At 41.6% G+C, this 26,228-nt stretch overlaps 1 protein-coding gene across 3 annotated transcripts in view; it reads right to left on the bottom strand.

Moving 5' to 3' along the window:
- The window catches only part of ADAMTS6 (ADAM metallopeptidase with thrombospondin type 1 motif 6), a 270,149-nt gene that overhangs the window by 26,257 nt on the left and 217,664 nt on the right, over window positions 1-26,228 (bottom strand). For all 3 annotated transcript variants that reach the window (XM_044292316.1, XM_044292332.1, XM_044292325.1), the window contains 7 exons: window positions 25,581-25,714; window positions 24,215-24,338; window positions 22,657-22,737; window positions 22,007-22,170; window positions 21,167-21,305; window positions 6,155-6,284; window positions 1,006-1,210 (listed from right to left, as the gene is read on the bottom strand). In XM_044292316.1, coding sequence (XP_044148251.1) covers window positions 1,006-1,210; window positions 6,155-6,284; window positions 21,167-21,305; window positions 22,007-22,170; window positions 22,657-22,737; window positions 24,215-24,338; window positions 25,581-25,714 — 977 coding nt within the window. The remainder of the gene's footprint in view (window positions 1-1,005; window positions 1,211-6,154; window positions 6,285-21,166; window positions 21,306-22,006; window positions 22,171-22,656; window positions 22,738-24,214; window positions 24,339-25,580; window positions 25,715-26,228) is intronic.

The raw sequence follows: 26,228 nt of genomic DNA, 5'->3' as shown, positions 1-26,228 counted from the left end.
CGGGACAATAGTCCTGTGGGCGACCCAACGTGCACAGTATCACAGTAACCTATGATGCTGTGCGCTTCCCTGCACACGATCAATGCCGCTCCGGGACATATGGCCTGCTCACGGACCGAATTTCTCAGAGGGCATACGGTCTTGTGCAAGGGCCATTAGACTGCAAATCTTCATGCTCAGATTGACTGCTGTATATAAACCCAAACCCACCTCGAGCTCACCAGAAAGTTAGTACATACAGCGCCAATTTCAATTACTAAAAGGATATAGGACAATTATTAACTGCAAGAACCCCCAAAATATTGTCCGATTATTGAAATGCATACATTTAGGCAAATTTGCTAAATAAGGGGCTCCTTCAGTTCTGCTTTAAAGACCTTTACAGACCAATGTAAGCACATTTTCTGTAGGGCCATTTGAAATTTGCATTCAACAAATACTAAATACAATGCATATGCAATTCACTATTATGATTCAGAAACAAACTTCTCAGTCTTTATGCCATTGTTTGAAAATATGACCCACCAACCGTTTACATTTTAACATGTGGAAATTTAGGAAGAGCTGTAATATTTTTTTTTTCCCTTCAACATTAGCCTTCAGGAGATATACAGAGAAAAAAGTTGTAAAAGTATTGGTTAGGATGTGTAAAGACGGATGGTGACTTGTTTCAATTGTCTCACAAGACTTTCCTAGCCTAGGGCAACCTTGAAGGTTAGTTTCAGGAATGTGTATAACTGTAAGTGAAGTCATCACATTTCAACAGTCAAACTGTATACGTTCCAATACCATAGGAAACTCTGCAATTTAGATAAACCCCAATATTTTTTGGGGGGTTCCATAAAAAAAAGTTTTAAAGCAATATTGATAAACATTAATTCTGGATAGCTTTGTTTTTTTTCATCTACATATTTACATAAATAAAAGCAAACACCGAAAACATAAACTGATTGACCATATACAGTGAGAGGCTTAAGGTTTAGGTTATTCGTATGTATAACTTACTTCAGACCAGTCCAAAGCAACCCATTGAGGAGGACATGACTGATTATTACAAGCTTCCTTTTCGATGGGCCGGTGAGTTAGGCAGCTGATGTCATCTAGTGTCTCTTCTTCTGAAGGTCCAATCCTCCGAATGCAGAGCACTGTCCGCGTGCGCATTCCCCCATCACATGTCTTACTGCACTCAGACCAGTCACCGATAAACCACCTATAATGGCAAGAATAAAGAGTTTATCACCAGGCAAAGTGCAATGATTCCTCTCACTCACCAAAAATGACTTCTCACCCCTTCATCTGGAACCTGCTTTGTACTGATAAGGACAACTCCAACCTCTCTTTCTTTTGGAGAAAATTCTGGCCTAACAAACACCTGGTCATGTATCAAGGCTCTTTAATGTGTTGGAAGTTTGACTTACCGGGTATCTACCTATAGGTGGCTTTAGAAAACTGTTTTCTTCCCTTTGGAGGAGAGCTAATTTGCATACTTATTCCCAAGGAGCATTGTCTGTAAGACCCCTTACCCCAGCTAGTGGTCTTAACAAGGAGAAAAGGTATCTACCGAAAGGTGCATAATGAAAATAAGTTTTACTAAACCAAGCACCTGATATCGTGTTCTGTATTAAGTATACAGGGGCTGTAAGAAACTAAGAGAAAACTAACACTCATCTTTTAAATATCCCGACGTTCCGGTTCCCACTGGGTCAGTAGTGGTTAGGCACTGTTCATCGTTCGCATAACTTCTGCCACCAATCACTGGCCTCAGCGGTCACATGCTGTTTAATGGTCAGCTCCATTGGTTACTGTACATGAGTAATAAACAGCACATGAGCCCTGCAGGCCCAGCTGGAATCGTAGCAATGAATGTAGAGGAGGGGCGTGTAAAAGGAGGATGTGTTTTTTTCTCTTTATTTCATAAGGACCCTTTACATGGGCCAAGAATCCGCCATATAAACGCTAATGAGCGCTCATAGGAATGCTTATTAGCAGGTATTTGTCATTGTAAAGGTGCTGCTCACGCGTCTGATAACTGAATCGTTTGTGTAGGCACCTAAATCGTCATTAGCCAGCAGGGGCGAATTGGCCATAGACCTTACAGGGGAAATTTTCCACTGGGCCGATGCCTATGGGGGCCAATGGGAGTTTTTGTGCTGCTGGCGGCAGTATTTTATGATGGACTGTGGCATTTGTGCCACAATATGATATTGCTGGACCTGCCTTCCATCAATTTGGACCTGACTACAAAACATGGCCTCGTTTAGTATTTTTTCCAGGGCCACTTTAAGTTCACAGTCCGCCCCTGAAACAGTGTCTGCTGTGACGGCAAGCAACGAGTCCTTATGGGGATGAGCGATGGCATTAGGGATCGCTCCTCCCCATACTGTGGAGGATAAAGGAGATCGCTGCATGTACTGTAAATGCAGTGGTCTCCGTCAATGACGAGCAGTGAAGGAAGGACAATCGCCTGCTGAACTGGCCAGTGTAAATGGACCTATTACAGCCCCCTGTTATCTGGCACTTTTTAAGAAATCTTGGAAAACCCATTTAGGGGTTATGAGAGATGTCAGGTGTATATCTGATCTCAAAAATCACAGTTCAACAACTTTGTCAACATAGGTGAAAGCCTACTCCATGACTTGAACTCTTGAGCTGAATATATGTGTATGTAATAGACAATCACCTTTGGAAAAAAGGATCTAAAAGTATTTAGAAACACAATAAATCGGCTTATATCCAAATGTAATCTTTAAACTGGTCTAATAAAGGAGTAAGTTGTTTAGCACCGATACCCCTAGTTGTAAAAAAATCTTATGCTCGGGAATCTTATAGAACCTTCAGAAATAAAACTTGAGGGTATGCTTTTTCTTAGAAAATCTGAAACTACTCATATGATAAAACTGTCATGCTTATGCATCACCGGCACAGACTATAGGAGTTGACAGATTACTTCCGTTAGGTATCTAAGCCCCGGCATGTTCCATAATGACAGAAGTGTAATATAAAATCAGTTTAACCTTTTAGCAGATTGACTGTGCACTGAAATGGCTCTATCACAATAAAAGAAAAGAAGTCTTCTAAAAACATGGAACGGCATGCTGCTCAACCCTGGAATGCCGCCAAAACTATTTAAGCTGACATTTTTGTCATGTGCGGCGTTTCATATTGTGTTTTTTTGTCTCTAAGGAGGCGATGTGAAAAATAAGTTACATCCATTTAATTTATCCTGTATCAGAGTGTGAAATTCTTCATTATCATATGTTGACAGGTTGGACATTTTTGGTGAGAAGTCAGCTAGATAGTAGTCTATGTGTTAAACCAGTTCAGGATGATTAGATGGCAACACTATGGTACATGGTCTGCAACCAATGACATACTAAACGTAACCTGGCCAGGTTTCTTGTACAATTCCTTTAGAACCTTATCAGAACCATCTGTTGACATTCATCTAGAACGCTGAATTTTCAGGATTTACTCCTGTAAGATAACCATTTCAAAAATGAGCCGTGTCTTAAGTTGTATGCAAAGATAAGGAAGAGACCAGAGTTATCGAGGGACAGTCAATGCTTTCCTTGAGAGATCACACTGTGGTCAGGGAATGGAACTCACAGGGGAAACATTTCAGACTGCTTAACCTAAGCTCGACAGCCTCTGCCCCACTAAGGTTCAGGGGAGGCTGCTTCCAATAAACTAATACCAAATGTTTTTCGAGACACTTCATTCTTCACATATGCAAAAGGAGAAATATTGTTTAGCTGGATAGATTTATCATGTTCACGGACTGTCAAAATCCTCAGCTGTACAAATGGTAAACAGCCCTCAGCTTCAGACAGAAGCACTCCAGCAGAGACCACAATAAGCCCTTAAATTAACTGCAAAACCATTTCTTGAGACTTAAGTCAATTTCTTCTTACTAAAAAACACATTTTACTCCTGAACCCCAAAGATGTCTGTCTGTGCACTCTGGACAACTGCCTCTCCTTGTTAAAATCCATCCCCATATGATTTTTTTTTTCCATATGAGCCTAAGGGGTAGGTTAAGCAATTAATGTTTTTCATATGAATGTTTTTTTCTAACTAGTGAATGTGATTTTTCATACAGATGTTTTTTCAGCCTTACAAACTATGTTACTATACTAAAAGAGTTCAAGAGGGGCCTGGGTGTATTTCTGGGGTGTAATAATATTACAGGTTATAGTTAGGAAGGGTCATTAATCCAGGGAGTTATTCTGCCTGACTGGAATCGGGATTTTCCCCCCTCTAAAATAAGGAAAATTGGCATCTGCCTTACAGGGTTTTTTGCCTTCCTCTGGATCAACTTGCAGGATAACAGCCTGAGCTGGATAGACGTATGCCTTTTTTCAGCCTTACAAACTATGTCACTATACAGACTATGGTTTACAACAGGATCAAACTGCAGCGTGTGATAGCACTTTTCACCTCAACTATGTAAACTGGGTTAAAAAAAAAAACTGGGAGAAAAATTAGGAAAAATAAACTGCCGTGCCTTGATACAGTTTATCTATAGAAGCAGTTCTACGAACAATGCATAGAACCCCTTTTCATATGCCCAAGTGGGTTATTGAGGGAGGTCCACACTTGGAATTCCTCTCTTCTACCAAGAGCAGAGACCTGCTACAAACATTGGCTCTTCCTCTGATGGACAACCGAATGGTCACCATGCACTGATGGTGATCAGCTAATCACTGGGTCAGATCCAATAAAGAATAGGGGTTGCCATGTTTAGACAACCCCTTTAAGACTGTTGATCACGACATGATGCATGTTTCATGAGTGCATCACTATCATAATGTTTGAATGCAGCCTACTATGAGGCACATTTCTTAAGAACGGCATTTTAGACTCTGGTCTTAATAAATCCCTAAGCTGGCGCCGGCCTCTTCATAGCTTCGGCAGATCCACCGCCAGTTCTAAATGTAAGAAAGCTTCTGAGCGGTCCTACATTTACACCTTTTTCTACCCCTAAAACAGGTGTAGAAAATGATAAATGAGACTATGATAAATATAGGCATATTTCAGCATGATAAATGACCCCTATGTTTTTTCCAATAAAGAGTTTCTTTATTAGGAATGGTTTTCTCCACTTACAGAGCTTCCTAGGGGGGTGAGGAGTGGAGTCTCACTACAAACTACACTCTGGCACTTGCATATACCACACATTGGTGAGTGCTCCTGTCAGGCTGCTCAGCCATGATGGCATATCGTAGGCAGGATCACATCATTACCATCTATTGTGCAGTGTGTAATGAGGTCCTGCTCCATCACCCTCCTAGGCAGCTCTGCAAATGCTGGCAACCAGTCCTGCTCATATGGTAGCACAGGTTGCCGACGGCCATTTTAAATCATTCCCAGAGAATCCCATAAAAAATATTGATCCCTATCTATAACCAGGGTGGGTAAGAGCCAAAATGAATTTTCAGAAGTATTAAAATTTTCATGAATCTATTCCATGCATCTAATATAAGGGGGATATTGACTAATCAAAATGTACCAGAATTCTGTCACAACTTGCCCCAAATAACTGGTGCACATGGCTAACAACACATTTATTAGACTTTTAGGGACCTTTTCGCCTTGTCCAACAAAGAGTGATGGCTAAGTGGGAAGGGGGTGGTCTACTGGCAAACGGCATAGCTTAGGATGTGACCAAAATTGTGGTATAATAGTCTAGCAACAGGGTGTGTAACCTAAGATGCACCAATTTATCATCCAGCATCAACGACTGTGACACATCATTTTTTAGACTGTCTAGTCTAAGTGTGTACGTTCTAAACATTAGATTAGTAAATTTGCCCCTGTGTGTATTAGAACGTGTATATCAGACAACAATCTACATGCTTGGCCATAAACAAAAGCAATCAGTAAGAGACAGTAAAACCTTGGATTTTTTTCTGAAATGGTGCCACTCCTAACCAAGTATTGTGTCGGAATTGCAACACAGCCCAATTTACTTGAAAGCTAAACCAAACTAGATACTCATGATAAGGTTATGCAGTCGGGAAAAGTCCATGGTTGACCCCAGACATTCAATCACTGTCATGTCAGTTATATAGCACATTCCAGGTAGCTTCTGACCTTTCTTATTTTCCGTTGGCTGCTAACAGTCATTTACTATAGAACAGATAGTTGTACTTACTCAGGCGGACAAAGCTCTGTGTTACATGCTCTCTGGTTTTCCGGAGGCTTGCTGTCCAAATCGCAGTAATTATTCTGCACAACCGAGTTATCATCCAGTCTTTTACACACAACCTCTTGCTTCTGGATACCTGCAAAACAATACAAAAGATGATGTGAAAATACAGAGCAGCACTGGTGTGTGCAAACATGTATTCTTCCCATAATTACACCGTTGATGAAGTGCTGTGTAAAAAGTATCTGCACATTAGCAGTACCTCTACGTCCACTTACCACTGCCATTTCAACCTGGCACTGCAATGCCTCTTACATCAAGAGCGTACAACTAAAAGTCAGCAAATTCAAGTTTGTGGAGGACAACTCAACTACTACAGTACTTTAAAGAGTCGCTGTACTTTCACACAATTGCATTTCATGTAGTAGAGAATGGTGTAACTAGCAAATTTCTAAATCACTTCTCAAAATCTGCCTGCATCCACCTGAAAAACAGCTGTAAAGTCATGGCCACTAGGGGTCTCACTTCCATCTAATTTTCAGTCCACTGCCTGTTGTCAGGCAAGATCCGTCCCTAGTAACAGAGACACAGAAGACGGCTCACAGGAAATGGGGGCCTGTCAGAGTTTGCTGAGAGCCCGAGCCTGAAAAAAAAAGACTTCTTCACTACTTGTGAACATCACAAGGAGTCTCCTGCCTTTCTGTATGTGTGATCTCTCCCTCCTTAGCTGTTCTGTAAGCTCTGGAGGTGAAAACAAACATAATGGGAAGTAAGGGAAAGGATATCACAGCAGTACAGTACTGGCAGATTCCATAGAAGGGAGATGCCCCCTGCTTGTGGGAGAAATGCATCTAGATGTGCAGCTGAGGGGGGAATAATAAGGATGAAAAAGACATTAGGGAAGCCTAAAAAGACATATTCTTTCACAGTTATGACTGTAGAATGAAGCACAGCCATTATGCAAACCTTTTTTTTTTAAAACTCATTGCATACATTGCATGGTATATAATTATTTGTAAGAACAATTTATAGTTAACTTCAAATTTCAGGCTTGGCTACAGTTTCCTCAGTATCCCACTACCTAATACATCAAACAGCAAGCTATGAAGAGGTCTTCAAACTGCTGAGCTGTTTCAGATGTACTGTATCTGTGCCATGTTTGAAGAGTAAAACGTTTCTAGTCATTTTCTCTCCCAAAAATAAAAGCAGCTGTCACTTTTCAAAAAAAGCAGTTTTGACCCATAGAAAGGACACTTCCATCAGAAAGGGGTATTATTTTAACTCAAAATCCATAGAAGACACATGGCTGTTTTTTGTTTTCATTTCGGCAGTACTATACCATTGAAAATAAAATACAAAATATGTGACAGGCAACACAAATGATAAGCCCTTCTATAGCATTGATAATCCACTTTCAGTTTACTGCTGTTAAAAGGGGAAGATGTTATCCGAAGAGTGACCCTCATGATGATGGTAGATGCAGAATTGGGATGACAGTAGGACAGCTCTATTGTGCTCCTCATAGGCCTAGATGAAGATGATCACAGGTGAGCACTTCGACACTACACTGATGAATGGATGGTCTGAGCCACTCCGGTGGGGCTCTCTCTGGTCGGAGTGAATGGTCACACTGAGAAAGTTAAACAACACTGTTTGCTGTGCTAAAAGTTCAGACAAAGGACAGGAAAACCAGCGTTCAAACCATAATAAAAGTGGCATAGAATAATCACATACAGTCAGGTCCATAAATATTGGGACATCAACACAATTCTAACATTTTTGGCTCTATACACCACCACAATGGATTTGAAACTAACAAGATGTGCTTTAACTGTAGACTGTCAGCTTTAATTTGAGGGTATTTACATCCAAATCAGGTGAACAGTGTAGGAATTACAACAATTTGCATATGTGCCTTCCACTTGTTAAGGAACCAAAAGTAATGGGACAGAATAATAATCATAAATCAAACTTTCACTTTTTAATACTTGGTTGCAAATCCTTTGCAGTCAATTACAGCCTTAAGTCTGGAACGCATAGACATCACTAGACGCTGGGTTTCATCCCTGGTGATGCTCTGCCAGGCCTCTACTGCAACTGTCTTCAGTTCCTGCTTGTTCTTGGGGCATTTTCCCTTCAGTTTTGTCTTCAGCAAGTGAAATGCATGCTCAATCGGATTCAGGTCAGGTGATTGACTTGGCCATTGCATAACATTCCACTTCTTTCCCTTAAAAAAATCTTTGGTTGCTTTTGCAGTATGCTTTGGGTTATTGTCCATTTGCACTGTGAAGTGCCGTCCAATGAGTTCTGAAGCATTTGGCTGAATATGAGCAGATAATATTGCCCGAAACACTTCAGAATTCATCCTGCTGCTTTTGTCAGCAGTCACATCATCAATAAATACAAGAGAACCAGTTTCATTGGCAGCCATACATGCCCAAGCCATGACACTACCACCACCATGCTTCACTGATGAGGGGGTATGCTTAAGATCATGAGCAGTTCCTTTCCTTTTCCATACTCTTCTCTTCCCATCACTCTGGTACAAATTGATCTTGGTCTCATGTGTCCATAGGTGAACTCTCTGTATTCACTCTAGTGAAGTCTTCTCTTGATTGTTGACTTTGACACACATACACCTACCTCCTGGAGAGTGTTCTTGATCTATCCAACTGTTGTGAAGGGTGTTTTCTTCACCATGAAAATAATTATTCGGTCATCCACCACAGTTGTTATCCATGGTCTTTCGGGTCTTTTGGTGTTGCTGAGCTCACCGGTGTGTTCCTTCTTTTTAAGAATGTTCCAAACCGTTGTTTTGGCCACGCCTAATGTTTTTTCTATCTTTCTGATGGGTTTGTTTCGTTTTTTCAGACTAATGATGGCTTGCTTCACTGATAGTGACAGCTCTTTGGATTTCATCTTGAGAGTTGACAGCAACAAATTCCAAATGCAAATAGCACACTTGAAATGAACATTGGACCTTTTATCTGCTCATTGTAATTGGGATAATGAGGGAATAACACACACCTGGCCATGGAACAGCTGAGAAGCCAATTGCCCCATTACTTTTGGCTCCTTAACAAGTGGGAGGCACATATGCAAACTGTTGTAATTCCTACACCGTTCACCTGATTTGGATGTTAATACCCTCAAATTAAAGCTGACAGTCTGCAGTTAAAGCACATATTGTTTGTTTCATTTCAAATCCATTGTGGTGGTGTATAGAGCCCAAAATTTTACAATTGTGTCGATGTCCCAATATTTATGGACCTGACTGTATATGTTGTGATTGTGTGATGAAAAAATTAATGGAAGCACATAAACTGGTAACTAGTCCTTTTTTTCCCCATAAGGACAGCTAAATGGCTTTCCAAAAAACTCCCTCATATCTCCTTCTGGAATATGACTGGGGGAAGGTTTGGGAAAATGGGTAAACTGTGGAGGTTTTGTAAATGAAAAAAAAAAACCTCTTGCGGAAAGTTATTTTTACAGAGTCCTTCATAGTGCTATGATGTCATCAAGTTGCCAATTCATTAGCAGTGGATCTACAGCATAGATTATATTAAAGGAAGCAAAACTACACCAAGACATCTACTTTGAGCACCAGCTGGAAAGCGGAATACATTTTCCCTTTTGTGGGTTTATAGCTACAGGCTAGCCTATCTTCTCCTTATTGTATGCTTGTAATCAATTAGACAATTGATGCTTCCCTTGTTAAATAAAATATGATCACGCACTGTGGGAAAGTGCCACCTCAACAGGCGCGAGAAAGCTTTCCTCACAGTTCCAGTAATCAATGATTCTAAAGCACTGTCTCTTCTCGTTTCGCACCTCCAATATTAAGACCATTTACTACACCACGCTTGCCAAAATCCGTCTGCTGAATAAGAGAATCTAAAAAACACCCATCACAACATCGACCTCAAAGACACACAAGGACTTATTTCTTAGCATCATGAGTGGTGTGTGAAACTGAGGACTGATATTAAAAAGGCTTGGCAGGTTTATAAAATTAGACAATTCTAAATTAATTGATGGGAACCCCTCGTTCAGGGCCTTTCTCTTGCCCTGGAGGACCTGGCACATCCATACATTACACAGATTGCTAACACATTCCAAAATAAATAGTGTATTGCTTAATTTGTCCACTGGTGGCGCTGCAGGGATATTAACCACTTGCTTCCAAGTTCCCAAAGAGTTTAAAGGGACTCTGTCACCAGTTTCTAACCCCCTCTTTTAAAACTATTGTTCTCTCCATGGTGCCCTTGTCATTACAAAGCTGTTGTTATAAGATAAATCCGGCTTGTAGTTTTGATAAAAATCGCTTTTATCTAACCTGTCAATCCTCTGGATAAGGTGCCCAGGGCGTTTCTGAAGGTCTGAATCTGCCGCTTTTCGCCGCCGCCGTTGGTGCCCAGCTCCTCCCATGATCCTTTCAGCGCCACCTCGATGTAATGAAATCCGCCTCCGGCTCTCCTCAGTGCCCCCTCCTCCTTTTCAAAGATCTCGCGCGTGCGCACAGGCCTGTGCCTGATGCGCCCATGCAGACTTTTAGATTCTGCCTCGTGGAGCGAAGTGCGCGTTCGCGCATATTCGCGCGCGTTCGCTCAACGAGGCAGAATCTAAAAGTCCGCACGGGCGCATCAGGCACAGGCCTGTGCGCACGCGCGGGATCTTTGAAAAGGAGGAGGGGGCACTGAGGAGAGCCGGAGGCGGATTTCATTACATCGAGGTGGCGCTGAAAGGATCATGGGAGGAGCTGGGCACCAACGGCGGCGGCGGAGAGCGGCAGATTCAGACCTTCAGAAACGCCCTGGGCACCTTATCCAGAGGATTGACAGGTTAGATAAAAGCGATTTTTATCAAAACTACAAGCCGGATTTATCTTATAACAACAGCTTTGTAATGACAAGGGCACCATGGAGAGAACAATAGTTTTAAAAGGGGGGGTTAGAAACTGGTGACAGAGTCCCTTTAAGCATGAAAAATGCAAGGCACTCAAGCGTGGATTACATGCAAATGTAAAGCGAATGTTTCAGAAATACAGTTGCAAGAAAAAGTATGTGAACCCTTTGGAATGATGTGGGTTTCTGCACAAATTGGTCATAAAATGTGATCTGATCTAAGTCACAACAATAGACAATCACAGTCTGCTTAAACTAATAACACACAAAGAATTAAATGTTACCATGTTTTTATTGAACACCCCATGTAAACATTCACAGTGCAGGTAGAAAAAGTATGTGAACCCCTAGACTAATGACATCTCCAAGAGCTAATTGGAGTGAGGTGTCAGCAAACTGGAGTCCAATCAATGAGATGAGATTGGAGGTGTTGGTTACAGCTGCCCTGCCATATAAAAAACACACACCAGTTCTGAGTTTGCTTTTCACAAGAAGCATTGCCTGATGTGAATGATGTCTCGCACAACAGTACTCTCAGAAGACCTACGATTAAGAATTGTTGACTTTCATAAAGCTGGAAAGGGTTGTAAAAGTATCTCCAAAAGCCTTGCTGTTTATCAGTCCGCAGTAAGACAAATTGTCTATAAATGGAGAAAGTTCAGCACTGCTGCTACTCTCCCTAGGAGTGGCCATCCTGTAAAGATGACTGCAAGAGCACAGCACAGACTGCTCAATGAGGTGAAGAATCCTAGAGTGTCAGCTAAAGACTTACAAAAGTCTCTGGCATATGCTAACATCCCTGTTAGCGAATCTACGATACGTAAAACACTAAACAAGAATGGATTTCATGGGAGGATACTACAGAGGAAGCCACTGCTGTCCAAAAAAAAACATTGCTGCATGTTTACAGTTTGCACAAGAGCACCTGGATGTTCCACAGCAGTACTGGCAAAATATTCTGTGGACAGATGAAACCAAAGTTCAGTTGTTTGGAAGAAACACACAACACTATGTGTGGAGAAAAAGAGACACAGCACACCAACATCAAAACCTCATCCCAACTGTGAAGTATGGTGGTGGGGGCATCATGGTTTGGGGCTGCTTTTCTGCGTCAGGGACTGGACGGATTGATATCATCAAAGGAAAAATGAATTCCCAAGTTTATCAAGACATTTTGCAGGAGAACTTAAGGCCATCTGTCCACCAGCTGGAGCTCAACAGAAGATGGGTGTTGCAACAGGACAACGACCCAAAGCATAGAAGTAAATCAACAACAGAATGGCTTAAACAGAAGAAAATACGCCTTCTGGAGTGGGCCAGTCAGAATCCTGACCTCAACCCAATTGAGATGCTGTGGCATGACCTCAAGAAAGCTATTCACACCAGACATCCCAAGAATATTGCTGAACTGAAACAGTTCTGTAAAGAGGAATAGTCAAGAATTACTCCTGACCGTTGTGCACATCTGATCTGCAACTACAGGAAATGTTTGGTTGAAGTTATTGCTGCCAAAGGAGGTTCAACCAGTTATTAAATCCAAGGGTTCACATACTTTTTCCACCTGCACTGTGAATGTTTAGATGGTGTGTTCAAATAAAAACATGGTAACATTTAATTATTTGTATATTATTAGTTTAAGCAGACTGTGATTGTCTATTGTCACTTAGATGAAGATCAGATCACATTTTATGATCAATTTGTGCAGAAATCCATATCATTCCAAAGGGTTCACATACTTTTTCTTGCAACTGTATTTCTAGCTGTGGCCATGCTCTCCCAGCAGAGGCCATTCCTACAACAGAGATTACCAAAGTCGGGGAGGAATAAAATGCTTAAGCTGCTCATAAAAAGACAAACCATGTCTAGGAAACCACATTTATTTGCATTAGACCCACTCCTGTTGGGGATATTTCATGTTTGACTTTGGTGGAGATCCTTCTAACGGGCAACAGCTCATTGCTATAATGCCGAACAGATTTTTTGTCGATTGGCCAGCCATCTTGCCTCCCAACTCCCCCTAATGTCAGATGTTGGGGGAAAAAAGGATTAGGCTTCCGAACATGCCACCTTAGGTTTCTGTCAGTGGCTAATCCTCATGCTTGGTCCGAATGTACATACGTATGGGAAGGGTAGGGAGAGAAAGCCCTTGTCTAAACATGTACACACAAAAAGAATCTTGTGTATGGCCTGGCTAAGCTCGTCTTGTTGAACCACTGACCTCTCTTCCACTACAGAATCTATGAAAGTAAGATCTCTCTTCGAGTAATCTAAAACGTTTAAAACATGGATTCAAGATCCCAGAGGAGTAATTGCAAGCAGTAGCACACAAACACAAAACTTACGAGTTATAATAAAAGAGGGTCCTTCCAAGGACAAAGACTTCAGTCATTAGTGAGTAAGAAAGTTTGTCAAGGGCATGGGATTATAGATGTTCTTCAGGATCTAGTCTCATTTTTCTTGACTACTTAAAGTACAGTATCTACGACTACAAAGCACCAGACACTTTATAATCAAGCACGTTAACAATACATTTACTTTAATGAACAGTCACAGTCTAAGATTACTTTTCAGACAGAACCTGGTGAGTTGTGCATCAATAAACCCATAACAAGATGGTTAACCCAGACATTCCTCCAGACAGCCTCATCAAATCATGGGATGTTCATCCTTTTGCCAGTGCCTTTTGTCTTCTCAGTGGAAAGAACAGCTTTAAAGTCAAGGATTCTTTTTCAAGATACTAATTTATAAACACAATTTTCATTAAATGAAAGTTTATTAGCAGCAAAATGCGTCTGAGTTCTCTGGACGCCATTTTCAGCCTTTTCTTTTTCCTATGGCCCTTTCTCAAGACTAAACGGAAAAAGTTCATAATGAATTTCAGCTTGTCAAATATGTAATAATTCAGCAGAAACGCATGAACATCAGCTTATAGGCAAGTCTAAAGACACAACTGCTGTGCGTTTTACCTGCGGATATGCACGGGGTAAATTCACAGCAGATTACAGAACCAGGTGAGTGGATGGGATTTTACAAACATCATCTAATGGATGCAGGTTTTCTCCACGTAAACATTGACATACAGGACGGATTTCAAAGTTCGCAGCATGTCAATAATTTCAGTATAGCATTGGTGAAATCTGCAGCAAAACACATGTGTTAGGGCTCATGCACACGACCGTATGCCCTCAGACATATGGTCCGTGAGCAGGCCATATGTCCTGGAGCGTCAGAGATCGTGCGCAAGGGAGCGCACAGCATCATAGGTTACTATGAAACTGTGCGCATCGGGCCGCCTGCGGTACTACTGTCCTGCACTCATATGATCATATAGTCCCGCGGGTGGCCCGATGCGCACAGTATCATAGTAACCTATGATGCTGTGCGCTCCCGTTCGCACTATGTATGCCGCTCCAGGACATATGGTCCGCTCACGGACCGTATGTCTCGGAGGGCATACGGTCGTGTGCATGAGCCCTTACATGTAGACTTTGTGGTGAATTCGCCACAAATCTGCATTGAGATCTGTTTCGGAAAATGTTCATTCCCTGTGACCTTCATCTAATAGGGAATTCAATTTACTTTGATTAGAGGACACTGAGGAGATGGTCCTGGCTTACACTGCCTTGTCTAAATACATGAGAATGGCAGTGTAGACGGATTGTACCGCACCTCAATGTGCATGGCATAAGCTGCACATTGGTCTCTAGATCTAGAACAGCTAGAACCTGGATCCTGTATGTCTGCATCCTGACATATCTGCATAGCAATCACGTGCATTCCTGTGTAATAACAATTCTGGAGCATCTGTTCCTGACTACAAGTTACCTTTATTATCCCTAATAGAAGTTTGTAAATTAATTGCCAGCAGTCTGCAATAAAAGTCCATCTTAGTGTTACCAGTTGGGCTGGGGGCGCAGGGCACATAGGGACACACCCCGACTGGTAACACTCAGTTACACCTGCTGGCAATTCTAGAAGGAATAACAAAAGAATGGCATAAGAGTAGATGCTTCAGAATTGTTACTACATGGGAAATGCAAGAAGGCAGTAAAACAGACAGGACAGGAGAGGGGACAGGTCCTCTTTTAAAACAAACTTAGGTGACCCACTTTTTTCAGTTTGCAATTTCCAGGTTAATATTAATGCAAAACATGTTGATCCCCGAATTAGCCTTTAAAGGGGTTGTGAAAGAATGGGGGAGGGGGTCGGGAGTTGTCAAACCCCCCACTTGGCCAGACCTGTAGAGGAAAGATGACTTACCTGTTTCCAGACAATGACTCCTCACTCCTTCTCCTCCAGGCCTGAGATGCTCCACTGGGCATCCTTGATGTCAACATCTGGTTTGACATTGCTGCGGCCAATCACTGATCGTGGCGGTGACTAGCTCCCCTGACGTCATGGCAACTTGTCTCTGCCCCAGGGTTGTACTTGGGAGTAACTTTTTGGTTTTTAAAGGGCCAGAATAGGTCAAAAATAAAATACAAGCATTACTCAACACCAATCCCCTGCCTTTCCAGCCATTTTCTGTGTGTCAATCCGAGTCGAGGAGGTAGAGATCAGCGGAAACGGGAGCACGAGCAGAACAGCAAGATCAGGGAATCAGTGAGGTGATTTTTGACTCATTCTGACCCTTTAAAAATCAACTATCTGAATGGAACACCCCTAAAAACACAGCTCTCATTGTGCTCTATAGTAAATCTGACTGTTGCATGCCCTATACACTCCCCCTGGTGGTGGTGGCAGGTAGTCCAGATTTATCATTCACCTCTACATACAAAAAATACTAAAAGTGGCCCCGTTTTGTATTCGGGTCCAAACTGATGGAAGGCAAATACCACAGTCCATCACAAAATACTGCCGCCAGCAGTGATACAGGTGAAACTCGAAAAATTTGAATATTGTGCAAAGTTCATTTATTTCAGTAATGCAACTTAAAAGGTGAAACTAATATATGAGACAGACTCATTACATGCAAAGCGAGACATTTCAAGCCTTTATTTGTTATAATTTGGATGATTATGGCTTACAGCTTATAAAAACCCCAAAGTCACAATCTCAGGTCCCCTTTGCTCAGGGGGTATGGAGGAATTAGCTGACTAGAGTGTGACACTTTGAGCCTAGAATATTGAACCTTTTCACAATATTCAAATTTTGAGTTGCATTACTGAAATAAATGAACTTTTGCACGATAGTCTAATTTTTCAAGTTTCACCTGTGCACCTGCCTGAAGGGTGGCAGAGGATTTATTTAAAAAAAAATAGTTAGACCTCATAACTATATGCAGTAAATTAAATCAGCACAGAATTTTGGACTTACATGGTGTACATTTAAAATGTATATAATTTATTCCAATAAAGGATGATAACACATTGCACATATCTCACACTATTTGTGAATACGGTCTCTTTTTCTATAGAGCAGTGTTTCCCAACCAGTGTGCCTCCAGCTGTTGCAAAACTACAACTCCCAGCCAAAGGCTGTCCGGGCATGCTGGGAGTTGTAGTTTTGCAACAGCTGGTGGCACACTGGTTGGGAAACACTGCTATAGAGGTCAATGCATAATTGGCCTTGGTTCCGGGAGGTATTCTGAGCAGACTTCATACATTGCAAATACAGGAGTTTCACATCTGTTGCTGTCATGACAATTTGCTTATGTATGCAATTGTACATAAATTGGATAAATGGACGAGTTTGGCTTTAATTTTACATGATGAAAGCAGATCACACTGGGCCTGTTAAAGCAGAGCGCCATCAGATGATGTGAATATGATACAAGCGTTTATTGCCTGCAGTCACTCCAGCTGGAAGGCAGGATATCTGCGCTAAAGCTTCGATATGTGAATGACAGGCAGACTACAGGAGACAATGAATGGCTCTATTGAATCTAGCTACCTACAGTCTGGCTGCCCATACACGCTCAGGTTTGGATCAGGCTTTTGATGCAGTTGTTAAAGCTAAACCCAGGAGTGGATACAGAAAAGGAGGAGAAGTCGACCCTTTCCGGTACTGACACGTGCAGGTTTTTGATGCAGTATTTGAAGCCAAATTCATTAGTGGATCATAAAGGAGAGAAAGCATTAAAGGGATGTCGCACTATAAGAATCTACAGGGGATAAGTATCTGATCGTTGGGAGTTCGACCAGCTGGGACACTCACCAATTACGAAGAATGAGGTGCTGGAGTGAATAGTGCAGCGGTCATTCATAGGGGCTGTCACTGTATTCAACTCTATGGTACCGTGGAAGATTGCGAGCTCTGTAGTTAGGGTCCATTCAAACGTCCTCGGAATGGGTCCGCATCCGTTCTGCCATATCCGGAACAGGTGCGGACGTATTCTTTTTCAATGGGGCAGGAAACTATGTGCTCTCCGCATCCGCATTTCCGGAGCGCAGCTCCGATCTTCCGGTCCGCAGCTCCGGAAAAAAATAGCACATGTCCTATTCTTGTCCGCAATTGCGGACAAGAATAGGCAGTTCTTTGGGGTTGCCGGTCGGGTGTATTGCGGATCCGCAATTTGCAGATCCACAATACACCACAGACGTGTGAATGGACCCTTAAAGGGGTTTTCTGAGTGTTTTATTCTGATGTATCGTCTGGATAGGTCATCAGTATCTGATCGGTGGGGGTTCGATATCCAGGACCTCTGCAGATCAGCTGCTTGAGAAGACTCCTGTGAGCTTTTCCTAGGCCAATGACAACACATTCATCGGTCACATGGCCTAGGCGCAGCTCAGTTTCATTTCAAGTTAATGGGGCTGAGCGCGATACAAAGCACAGCCGCTATCAAATGGATGTATGTGTGTTTGGTAAGTTGTGATGAGCTCTGGTGAGTGCTTCCTCAAACAGCTGATCGGTGGTGAAAAGGCAAACAATATGAAAATCCCAGAAATCCCCATTAAGAGACTTTTTATAAAAATCTATTTCAATATCCATACAAGTAAAGTGGGACAGTTAGTTTTCCCTCTATCACTAATACATAGTGTCTGCAGGTACTGTTGTAGCAAACAATTCTGGGAGATTTCATCTCTGAAGCCTGCAGGATTGTTAAAGGGGTTGTCCCACAAAAAATATTCTACAGTTTTCAAACCAGCACCTGGATCTGAATACTTTTGTATTTGCATTTAATTTAAAAATGTGCATAGCCACTGAGTTATTGAATAAAATGGATCTGTGTAGCGCCACCTGATGTTTGTTTCTTTTCCTATTTCTTTGTCCTGCTCACTGGGAAGGCCGCACATGCTCAGTTCTATCCTTCTACTGTCTCCTGAGCTGTGATAGGGAGAGCATGGACACGCCCCCTGAGCTGCAGCAGACAATACACTCCCCCTGAGCTGTCAGCTTGATATAAATCTAGCAGAGCAATGAATGGGGAGATCTCTGGACCCATGTGAGGTACAGGGCTGGTTCTAGCTTTGTTAGAAAAAGACTGTCATGTACTATCTGATCTATTATTTTCATTTTTCACATTGATGGGATAACCCAATTAATGAAATGAGAGACTTTAGTACAGACTGCATTCAAGTAAGGCGATGTAGCTGAAAAGTAACTCAATTTTTATGTTTGTTCATTCTATATGTGAAATGGTGACTAGAGAAGGGAATTTCATTTAATAACTAATCTCCTGATAACAGATTTCCACCTAGAACAATACTTACCACCATCACATTACAAATTATTTCCATAAGTTGTGCCAAATTGCTCAATAACTACCATTTCCCCATAAGAACATAAAGGGGTATTCCAGTAATTACAATTCATCCCCTATTCCGTAGATAATTGCTAGATTGGTGGCGGTCCATCTGCTTGGACCTCATCAATCACCAGCATAGTACTCGGCTATCTTAGTCAGTGCCACAGACAGTGAATGAAGCGGCAGTGCACATGCAAAACCATCACTATATTCAGACCTTCTGGCTGTGGTTTTGCAGCTGGAGAGAAAGGGGGGACATGGACCCCTGTTCTGGCAATCACTGAGGGTATGACTGCTAAGATTTAGCAGTAATCCCATGTCCAGACCCCTGGCATTATAAAAAGTGTATGCTGGTCAAGTTACACCTCTGGCTGGAGGGAAGGGGTTAGGTCAAGAATCTGGTGTGGGGAGGGGGGTGCTGTGCCGTTTCAATTTGTGCCTCAGGCGGCACGAAGGCTATATGTTTCCCTACCCCTAGCCACAAAGCAGAGGGAAGGGGGGCCCAAGCTGAACTCTTGCACCAGGGCCCATGAGCATTCAGCTATGCCCCTGCCTCTAACAACGCTGTACAGTACATAACGACTGATCATGGATACAATTTGCCAAATGAAACAGATAATTTACCAATAGATTGCAAATGTTCCCCAAAGCACCAAGATAAAAGTGAAGTCAGAGAAGCAATGGCTTACATGGTAACCCTATTAGTAATAAAATAACAAAGGACTGATTGCCCGAAGTCGCCCCTCTTTTGTCCAATACAATTTTGTCAGAGGGTCACAACATAAGGAGCCAAAACAAACGGAGCTTCAGTGGCACATAAAACCAGCTAATCTGTATTACCCCCAGCAGTCTTAAGGGAAGCATTAGGTTGTCTCGGTATTTTGCTAAAGGCCATACTAACTAAACAAATACGGAATTCCATCAGACCGGTGTGCTTTTAGGAGAACGTCACAAATGAGGCAGAAGCTTAAATACCTCAGATTACAACAGATCAAGCAAGACATACCATCCATGTAGCCATAGCCATCATCTTGTTTCCTTACATAAGAAACTAGTAAGGGAAGTTGCTTTTGGTTAAACAGGCTCTTATTTTTTTAATGCAAATACAGTTTATTCTTTTTCAAGACACCAGCTTGCCGTGAATGGAAGTATTTTGTCCAAAAGAGAGTGGTGCAAATTTACCTATATGATTTTACATTTGGTTCCAAGGAGTCAAATAAAGTGACAAGGAGTCAAGAAGACCATTGGAGCATCATCACTGGAGCATTAGGGCATGTAACAGTGAATTTATGTATTATTAGTTTTTTTGTTATATTTTTGCAGCCAGATTATTATTATTTTTACTCCCAAACAAAATTTGCAAAAACACCTGCCTGATTCCTAAGTTAATAGGACTAATGAGTAAAAAGTTAAACTTTTTGAAAAATTCGGGCTTCATTGTGACCAGAGTAAAGCAAATTGTAATGAAAGAACAACATGATAAACAGCCTAACATGGCAGTGCTAGGGTGATTAATTAAGGATGCTTATGCTGCTACATGACCTGATCAACAAAAGGTTATATTCAGTCACTTGTCCACAAGGTGAATCTGAAGTGTCTGGAGAAAACAAGATTAAAGGGTCATTCCCATGTCAACATTTGTGACATAACTACAGGCTATGCCATTAATGCCCAACAGTTGTGGATCCCGCCTCTCACGACCACTATGAATATGGAGATGGACATGCATGTGCAGCTCTATCCATCCATTTCTTTTGGCGGCCAGGCGTGGCCACCTTTCCACTCACAGCTGTCATGGGATGGGGCCCTGTTCTTGAGATACCGTAGGTGCAGGTCTCAGAGGTGAAAGCCCAAGGGATTGGACATTTATGCCTCGCCTGTGGATATGTCATAAATTTAGGATATAACTAACCATTTGAGTCTTCATGGGTGAAAAGGAACAAAGTAAATGTTCTAAATGTTTCCTAATTTTTCATAAAATCTTATACATCTCACTGTTCATAGGTTCACCTTACAGTAACTAACCCAATGTCATCAAGAGCACAAGTCTTTAGCATTCATTCTGTAAAACATGTTGGAGACAGCATGGTGAAGAGGAAGGAATGGGGGACTGAGCATCGTAGCATTCAGCATGACCACATCATGATGTCTAATTTGTTGGACATCCACATGGGATACAATTTTTTTTAAAATTCTTTTATCGATTTCACCACAAATGACATGCCGAACCTGTGGCACCATGCAACACATGTCAATTTACACATGAACATTTCTCCACAGGATGTGGATGAGATTTCTTAAAATCTCATGCACTATAGCGACTGCTGACGGTGACACTGTACAAGAACAACATAGCAACTGCCGACGGTGACACTGTGTAAGAAAAACATAGTGACTGCCGACGGTGACACTGTAACATCATACCTCCAGCACAGGTGGCCGAACACTCAGACCAGGGAAGGTGATGCCAAGAAAATCCTACTTCATTATCTCCACTGCCCGTACGTGTGATAGGGACATTAAATTTGTATCGAATTCCCATGTTCTGTTCTTGAAGTAGAATCTGGAAAAAAAAATATAAGGTTTATAACATTTTTTTTTCACACAACTTTTAAGAAACAAACTCTTAAGTTCTCTCACTTCCACACAGACAAGTTAGTATTTTACTCCAACGCAGTTTTTCGCAATAAAACCTACAGTAATTTTTACAACCATCTATTTTATTTTTTCTGTGTTATCATTCTGCGTGTACTTTGGGTCTTCTTAGCAAATTGAAATTACCAAGTTAAGCAATTCTTAACAAAGCCAAAAGAATATCTCCAATGTACAAGTCAGTGAAATTTCCTGCTTCACTGAAGGAGTACGAGTCAGGTTTACTGACCATATAAGGCCACTTGTACAACTGCAAACATTAGCCGGAAAGTATTTGTAATGTTCACTATGGTAACTGAGCAATTGCTGGGAAAAAGAAGAATCTAGATATTTCTGAGATTCCCTAATACAATATTAGATGCCTGAAGCTAGCCAATGCCCCGACCATGGATAATGACACGTTACTACTGGGACAAGCATAGGCAGAGCTCCCTTTTCTTCGCCTGGGGCAGATATTCCATTTGCTGCTCTGGCCAAGTATCTAAATATACCAGTCAAGTACAATGGCTTGTTGGAATCACCCCTGACACCAGGAGCACATTCCTCTCCAGCTACGCCCCTGAGGACCGACAATGACCAGTCATAGAAACCCACTCCCAATATCTTTTTTACCATTACTATCAGGCTTTCTGTTGTTGGTCCTAAGGCCTCTAAGGATTCTGGATCATCAGCTGGGCGCTTGTAATGAAATGCGGTTCCGGCAACATCAAACTTCCTTGGCCAGTCTATTGTCCAGGCACCATTTATAAAATAGTCATCAGAGTCAGATTTCAGTGCTAAAGCAAAAAGAAAAACGTTAGGAGAAAAGAGAAGAATAAATTGACATGAGAGAAAAGATACAGAGTGATTGTGCTTTTGGCATTTTTAGTGATATCCAGGGGTGAGAATCTAAAGCTGGCAACACATTTTCAATAGCTGCCAGCCAAACCCTCATTCTGCCGACAGTTATTCCTAAATAACTCTACATGCATGATCGGTAAAGCCGAGGGTGCTATGTTTTAAATGGGGAAAGGCAAAAAATCTGCTGCCAGACACTTCTGGTGACTTATTTCGCATGAGTACAATTCAATATGCCTGATCAATTATTCACCCAATATATGCCAATTGAATGTTAGACAAACATTTCATTCACATGACATAGTTGGTCAGTCCCGTTGAACTCCCCAGGTTTGGCTGATGTAAGCCTAATGTGTATAGCCCCCTTATATATGATGGTTTTTGACTAAACTCTTATTATACATAGTTAGCATGGTTAAACTTACCGATATAGTTCTTCGATGTGGAAACTTCCTTAATTTCAATGTGAACGGAACCTCGTGGAATTTGAACAACTTCCATGTAGCCTAGAAGGCAAAAACTAGCCATTTGTTACTACAATATGGAGCTTTGAAATACTAAACAGTTCATTAAATGATGACATATTTCAATGACTATGAGACATGCTAAGGCCACCTCACCTGGTGGAATGGTGGTCTAGAGACCTCCATTCTTGACATTGGTGCAGGTCCCAGAGATGGATTGCTACATGTAAAGATGCATTGGAAGCCTCGGATCATGAGGGATCTGACCACTGAGACCCCAGTGATCCTGAGAGGTCCCCAAGTCCACTGGAGCAGTGGTGAGCATGTTGGTCCACTGCTTCATTCAATTCTATGGAACTAAGTGGTGTCTAGTGAATGAAGTGGTGGGCTAACTGCTCTATTCAGAGATAGGACTCAGGGTCGCCCTGTTCTTGGGATTGCTGGGGTCCCAGTGGTCTGAACAGTCCCCCACAATCTGACTTTTATTGTGGGATAACTCCTTTAAAGACTACAATTTCTCACGATAGCAATTTTTCTCAACAAATGATTGCAACATGCTGGCCACTTTGGTAGGCTGCAACTCACATCACAGCCACTGGATGGCGACACAACGAAACATACAGCATACACATCTCCTGGCAACTTATCATGAAATCATGTTTTTCAAAGCTGGTCATCTCACTCCTCTCATCTCAGGACATGCTGAGTTAAGAAGGACAGTTAAAGGACACATCTATACTTTCAGTATTTCAGTATATATCCAGTCACATTAGACACCAAACTCACTCGTAACTGGGCGAAAGGCCCATTAAACTGACAAACATATCAAAATCAGCATTTGCACAGTAGGTCATAAAAAAAAAAGCACCAAGTAACATTTTAAAACAGATGATTGAGAGGCAAATGGGTCTCCTAGATAAATTGCTTCTTTTGGGAATCTAGCCATTAAGTGTTTAATCATCTTTAAATATCACTCCAAGCTAAAGACTATGAAAATACTTTCATGGGGATACTAATGAGCAAGAGAGTATAAATAATACCAAATAGCCAATGTGTTACACTATGCTCACTAATAAATGCCAGGGTATTAAGAAGATATCCTGGTGAGTCATTGCTATATTTCTCCAAAGTCTCTAAATAACATAAAGACATATGTCTTGGAGAATTCTAGTCCTCAGACAGTCAACTGCGCAAGGTACAATCAAACCTGATTGAAGTGTGTAGATTTTTAAGATTGTGAACGTGCCTGTATTCACAGCAATAAACCAACTGGTTATAAAGAAATCAGATTTCTCCAGAATGGAATCTAAAGAGTCACAAGTCCATCTAGAACCAGTCATTATATCTTGAAATGTTAAGCCAAGGCAGCAAATACCAATTGTATTCATTTTAGGGGTATACATTTCTTCCAGATGCCAAACCTTGCAATAACAATAAATCCTTCAATCGACTCCCCCTTAAGATGCTAAAATCTCATGCACACACCATATAACGGACAGCTCCTGTTACAGGTACTCACCTCCTCTAGGCAATGAATCATTGAAGAATCCCTCAATTGCTTCACAGGTGCTTCCATCTCCACCACACACGCGACACCTATCTTCTTTGGCATCGGAGCCCAAAATGTTATCACAGCCGACATGCTACACAAAAGGAATTCAATACATGGAAAGGTCAGTTGACCAATATCCCATTACACCAGGCATGTCCAAACTGCGGCCCTCCAGCTGTTGCAAAACTACAACTCCCAGCATGCCCTAATAGCTGTAACCTTCCCAGGCATGCTGGGAGTTGTAGTTTTGCAACAGCTGGAGGGCCGCAGTTTGGACATGCCTGCATTACACTAATCTGCACTTCAGATTGCTAAATAATTAACCTCTTTATTCGCACTAAATAACAGTGAAAAGTCTTCAGGATGACCAACTACTACTGCAGTGAAAAGTGGTCTTCTAGTGGGGAGAATCGTCTCAAACAAGATGGTCATTATGCTGTATACAGGATATTAGGAAACTGAACATAAAGAATTTGGTCTATATCAAGAAGGATGAGTTCAAACAAAATCCCGGGTAAAATTGAAATCAGTTTAGCTAACCGATGACATACTATCAAAGTATGGACAGAGGTCAGGTCGTATTTAATTTTTTTTAACCTATAGTCACTAGTACGTGACTGTCTGTGGTGTAGTCAGCTGTTACACAGAAGATCGTTCCAAGAAAGAATGTTCCACAGTAAAAGATCATTTGTCTAGCACCCGGCATATCGAACATGTATGGCCAATTTGCTAGTAAAGTGCAATTCTAGCACACAAGACCACTGAGGACAGTAATTGGTCACAGCAGTCATGGGACCAAGCTACTTCCAGTCCAGCAGGGACTCGAAGCGGCTAAGAACAGGACCTTGGTGAGGGAACTGCGGAATTCTGGACAAATGTTTTTTTTGTTTTTTTTTATTAGATACAGGTTCCGAGGATTAGGCTGGTCATCTCTAAGGCCGGTCAACCTCTTTAATGGTCTGTCTCTCTTCTTGTCTATAGCTACCTATACACCAAAATGTCTGCGGTTTGCTGACAATCTAAGATGCAAGAGAAATCACAAATCGGCCTATAGGATTTCAACGTGCTTGACCCTTTGCTGTGCCTTATAAGTTTGCGGGGAGGTTGAAGATATTTGGCAGTCAAATGGCAATTTTGTCAAACAGCTCTCTAATGTGGAAAAATATTGACTCATTTTTATATATCGGGGCTTTTACTCATAATTTTAGTGTATCCTTGTAATATTTTTGGTGCCTTGTCCCAGAATGACAGAGATTGTAAAATATTGGTGGGGGGGTTGATGCTTTATAGATCACTGTTTCATGAGATTCTTATTCATCTACAGGGCAGTCACCTTGCACTCTCCGTTGATGCAGATATCCAGGGAGTCAGCGTTGCAGCGGGTTCCATCTATAACAGCGGAGGCCCGTTCAGTGTAAAAATTATAGCCTTCAGCCAAACAGTTTAATGCACAAGATTTAACACCACCTGTGATTGCAAAATGGACACAGACATTAATATTTTACATGCGGCCTGCTACTTGTCAAACTGCTGAGCAGCTATCGCACAGAGCATGTAATGTTTCGCGCACTTAAGCCGTGGCTATATTAACTTGCTCGATAATCTGCCTTCAACTTAAACAGTTGCACATAGGAGTATTAATATGATCAGCCATATATCCTGCTTACACGCACTTTAGAATTTATGTCGATAAAATATAACTCTGCACCCTCCCTAAGGAGTCAATAAACAAGGAAAGGTCAGAATTATTCATATGATTTTGGTAATAATCATAACTCCGCTTAGTCCATCAACAGATGTGCTCAAAAATGAAAAGTTTTCAAACTGACGGCAGTAACATTAAAGGGGTATTACCATCTCAGACAATCTAAAGAATACCTTGCTATTTTCGGCTGCCCCATAGAAATGATAGATCCTAGCAATATGCGCCCATTGTCTGATATGTGCAGACCCGCACCTATCTCGTAAACTCAGCCTGCAA

This window comes from Bufo gargarizans, chromosome 1 (assembly GCF_014858855.1).
Source record: "Bufo gargarizans isolate SCDJY-AF-19 chromosome 1, ASM1485885v1, whole genome shotgun sequence".
In the NCBI taxonomy this organism is placed as follows: domain Eukaryota; kingdom Metazoa; phylum Chordata; class Amphibia; order Anura; family Bufonidae; genus Bufo; species Bufo gargarizans.
This window is presented reverse-complemented; position numbering and strand designations above follow the sequence as displayed.